The 4,348-nt window shown below is 33.4% G+C and overlaps 1 protein-coding gene across 2 annotated transcripts; it reads left to right on the forward strand.

The window, feature by feature from the left end:
• The first annotated feature begins 560 nt into the window (after positions 1 to 560).
• LOC103569520 (serine/threonine-protein phosphatase 2A 65 kDa regulatory subunit A alpha isoform) lies at positions 561 to 4,136 on the forward strand. Of its 2 annotated transcripts, none has more exons than XM_008546861.3 (8): positions 561 to 898; positions 1,133 to 1,324; positions 1,627 to 2,007; positions 2,116 to 2,271; positions 2,339 to 2,610; positions 2,738 to 3,176; positions 3,245 to 3,488; positions 3,591 to 4,136. In XM_008546861.3, the coding sequence occupies exons 1-8, from the start codon at positions 815 to 817 to the stop codon at positions 3,593 to 3,595; spliced, it is 1,773 nt and encodes a 590-aa protein (XP_008545083.1). In that variant the 5' UTR covers positions 561 to 814; the 3' UTR covers positions 3,596 to 4,136. The 2 variants fall into 2 exon arrangements, with proteins under 2 accessions (XP_008545083.1, XP_008545088.1); XM_008546866.3 differs by having other exon boundaries at positions 3,596 to 4,136.
• Positions 4,137 to 4,348: the final 212 nt, after the last annotated feature.

Raw genomic sequence — 4,348 nt, forward strand, 5'->3', positions numbered from 1 at the left:
ACATTTAATAATCATAAATTAATTATTTATAGACAGTGACCAGCGTCAACATTCCGAGTCTACTTAAAAGTACTTCGAAATTTTGCCGCCAGACTGCTTGTTCTTGATTCAAAAAATTCTTCACAATCTCTGGATTAAATGATTAAATTATTAATTACTGATGAATAAAAAAAAAATTCGTAGCTCAGGAAATTTTTTATTGGCTCAAGAAAACGTTTTATAATTTAATTGACAAAAAGTTACTCCAGTAGACTCGATTCTGAGTGTTTCTTTCCAATCTTGATGGCGCGAAATTTAAAAGTTGTAATTATGTTCAAATTGACAGCTTCAGTTTTTTACTAGACAATTAAATTAATCAGGTGTAATTACTGTTGTATAAAATAATAAAACAAATTCAGAGGATCTTTAAAAATTTTAAGTGACACTTGGTCTGTTTTATCACAAGCAGATAAAAAAATGTAGAATACAAAAGCAGCGACATGGAGTTTATTGACAGAACCAATTATTTGTACTTTTTTAATGATGACAATCAGTGTTCCAGGTGTTTCTGAAACTTCCTTCTTCAATATCTAAATTTTCCATAAAACACACGAACCGATGCGATATTTTAATCACTCAAAACTGGCTGCAAATAAAAATACGCAGCGTTTTATAAATAAGTAACCCGAGAAGAAGTTTAAATATTTAAAAAAAAAAAAAGCTGAAAGTTAATAAAGGTGTCAGGCACACGGTGCCCAAACAAATAAAAAACATAAAATACGCCTGTAAAAATAAGATAATAAAATTTATTTAAATAGTGACTACCAGCAGCAAAATGGCAGCGGCCGACTCATCAACCGACGACAGTCTTTATCCAATAGCCGTTTTAATTGACGAGCTGAAGAATGAGGATGTCCAGGTACTGAACACCATCATCACCGCCACAATTTTTTTATTTCACAAAATTATAATCGCTCATTCTATTTATTACTTTAAATTTTTATTTAAAAATACCGCGCGATAGGTTACGGTAGTCGGTGTTGAGAAAAAAATTCAATGCCAACCGGACTACTTTATTTTAATAAATCATATTATTTTTTTTTTGTAACTGACAGTAATTATAAAAATAATAATGAATTTTTTAAAAATTTAGTTACGCTTGAATTCAATAAAAAAACTTTCAACAATCGCATTGGCACTTGGGGCTGAAAGAACACGCAGTGAATTGATGCCATTTCTCACCGAAACAATTTACGATGAAGATGAAGTATTATTAGCACTTGCTGAACAACTTGGATCATTTACTCCACTTGTTGGCGGGCCTGAATACGTCCACTGTCTTCTGGTAATTATTTGCTGTCAAAAATTTTGACAGCTATCGCGCCCATAATAGCACAGTTTGCTTAGCAAAAGTTTCCTTTAATTTTTCGTCAAATGTCCGTCAACTGGGATTTTCTATTTTTGATGACAATTTGTATACAACTTGCTGCACAATTTGATGTACATTTATTACCCAAATTATCATGGAAATTCACTTCAAAAATTATACACAAATTGTCGTTAAAAACGGAAACGCCCGAAGCTAAAGTGGCCAGTAGGGACTATAAATATTTAAATATAAAAATAATTAATGATGTCTTGATACAGCCACCATTGGAAGCTTTGGCAGCAGTAGAAGAGACAGTAGTACGTGACAAAGCCGTGGAATCACTCCGAAATATCGCCAGCCAACACAGCCCAACTTATTTGGAAGATCATTTTGTACCTTTGGTCCAACGTCTAGCTTCTGGTGACTGGTTTACGTCGAGAACTTCAGCTTGTGGATTAATAAGTGTATGTTACCCACGTGTAAGTCCCGCGACTAAAGCTGAATTGAGAAACCATTTCCGCAACTTGTGTCAAGATGACACTCCGATGGTGCGTCGATCTGCGGCTTCTAAACTCGGAGAGTTTGCTAAAGTTGTTGAGATTGAGTATCTCAAGGCGGATTTGATTCCGATGTTCGTTGTCTTGGCACAGGATGAACAGGTAATTTAAATAATTAATCAATTGTGGTCTCCAAGTTATTGACAATATTCTCAAACAGCCCTTTGCTTTTATAATAAATGAATAATTGAAATGTTATATTATTTTCAGGACTCTGTACGTCTGTTGGCAGTTGATGCATGTGTCAGTATTGCTTCTCTTCTTCAGCAAGAAGATGTTGAACAATTAGTCATGCCAACATTGCGTCAATGTGCTGGTGACCAGTCGTGGCGCGTCCGTTATATGGTCGCTGATAAATTTACGGATGTAATTTAAAAAAATATTATTGGTTATCAATAAATTTTTCAGTGATAAATAAATAATATGTTTTCAGCTCCAAAAAGCAGTGGGTCCAGAAATAACAAAAACTGATCTAGTTCCAGCATTCCAAGTTCTGTTGAAAGACACCGAAGCTGAAGTAAGAGCAGCAGCCGCTGAAAAAGTTCGTGAATTTTGTCAAAATCTCGATCAGTTCAATCAAGAAAATATTATTATGACAAATATATTACCTTTTATAAAAGAACTTGTTGCTGATCTTAATCAACATGTTAAATCAGCTTTAGCTGGTGTTATTATGGGACTTAGTCCTATTTTAGGAAAACACAAGTAAGTTATTTTGATTAAGGTCGATCCTAGAGATCTAGTACCTGATCCAAGAACTGGTACCTGATCAGAGAACTAGTATCTAAGTGTACCAACCGTAAATATTATTTATTAATGATTATTGTTTCAGTACTATTGAACACTTGCTGCCACTTTTCCTTATGCAATTAAAAGACGAGTGTCCAGAAGTACGTCTTAATATCATCAGCAACTTGGACTGCGTCAACGAGGTAATTGGGATCCAGCAGCTGTCTCAGTCCTTGCTGCCAGCAATTGTCGAGCTTGCTGAAGACAGCAAATGGCGAGTGCGCTTAGCAATTATCGAATACATGCCGCTGCTAGCTGGACAACTGGGCGTTGAGTTCTTTGATGAAAAATTAAACTCGCTGTCAATGAACTGGCTCGTCGACCACGTCTACGCAATCAGAGAAGCCGCGACGCTTAATTTGAAAAAATTGGTCGAGAAATTCGGTCCCGAGTGGGCATCAAACACTATTATTCCAAAAGTTTTAAATATGTCACGTGACCAAAATTACCTTCATCGTATGACATGTTTGTTCTGTATCAATGTAAGTATTTTATTTACCCAACTATCAGTTCATTTATTTAATTAATTAATTAATTTTTTTACTGGCAGGTTTTGGCTGAAGTATGCGGTCCCGATATAACAACAAAAGTGATGCTGCCTACAGTTGTCGCAATGGCAAATGACAACGTAGCGAACGTAAGATTCAATGTAGCAAAAACATTACAACGTATTGGGCCTTATCTAGAACCAAGTGCAGTACAAACGCAAGTCAAACCAGTACTTGATAAACTTAACACAGATCCAGATGTTGATGTCAAATATTTTGCTTCCGAAGCTATCGCTGGTATCGCAGGTAAATTAATCACTTTAAAAAATTTATTTTACTCTGCTCTCCATCAGTATTAATTACATATATATATGTGTTATATTAATTACAAATTTATTTTTTTTGCAGCGTAGGTTAATCAAGTCTCCTAAGCGCATTTATCTTTAATCCTCATTCAAAAACATAACTACATATAAAAAAAAAGAAAAAAATACATTAAGTAAATTAGAGAAGGAATAAATTTTTTCACAGCGGGAATATAAGTAACAATAACAATAACAGTAACAATTATAATAAAGTACCAACATCGGTCTCTCTTTTCCACAAGATGTAGCTGGATACCGTGAAGATGCACATAGCGTAGAAAAATTGAAGTAACCCACGGATTTAACAGTTAATGCAAACTGCTATTTAAAAATTCAATTGTATTTGTATATCTATAGCAATTGTACTAAGTATTGAATTATTCAGTTTATAAAATAAGTTCTTATTACTATTAATATTATTATTATTATGTATCTTGGTAATAATTAAGTTAATCTTCTTGACGATTGAGAACAATAAAGTGGATAATTACGCGGTATCATTCCCATATTTAAAAAAAAGAAGAAGGAAAATAAAAACAAAGTCGTGTCACTAACTTGGTTATTACTGAAATAAAATTTTAAATCAATATTTACTTTTCTACAATATTTTATTGACAAATTTAAATATACAATTATCCTGAAAGCAAAACAACAAACAACCCAAATTTAAACTTTCAATTTTTTTCACCAGATCTGCACCTGAAAGTTTAAATTCCTACCCTGTTTAGAGGAAAGAAATTTTTTTTTTTTTTTTTTTTATTTTGTGAGAAAAGAAATGATGAAAATAAGCGCATGCGCCAT

Source organism: Microplitis demolitor, chromosome 1 (assembly GCF_026212275.2).
Source record: "Microplitis demolitor isolate Queensland-Clemson2020A chromosome 1, iyMicDemo2.1a, whole genome shotgun sequence".
NCBI classification, from domain to species: Eukaryota; Metazoa; Arthropoda; class Insecta; order Hymenoptera; family Braconidae; genus Microplitis; species Microplitis demolitor.

Excerpts from the sequence above, each read along its gene's own strand:
- LOC103569520 (XM_008546861.3), top strand. The coding sequence starts at position 815 with ATGGCAGCGGCCGACTCATCAACCGACGACAGTCTTTATCCAATAGCC. Across the intron at positions 2,272-2,338 it reads TCGCTGATAAATTTACGGAT|CTCCAAAAAGCAGTGGGTCC; the intron begins GTAATTTAAAAA and ends ATATGTTTTCAG. Across the intron at positions 3,177-3,244 it reads CATGTTTGTTCTGTATCAAT|GTTTTGGCTGAAGTATGCGG; the intron begins GTAAGTATTTTA and ends TTTTACTGGCAG.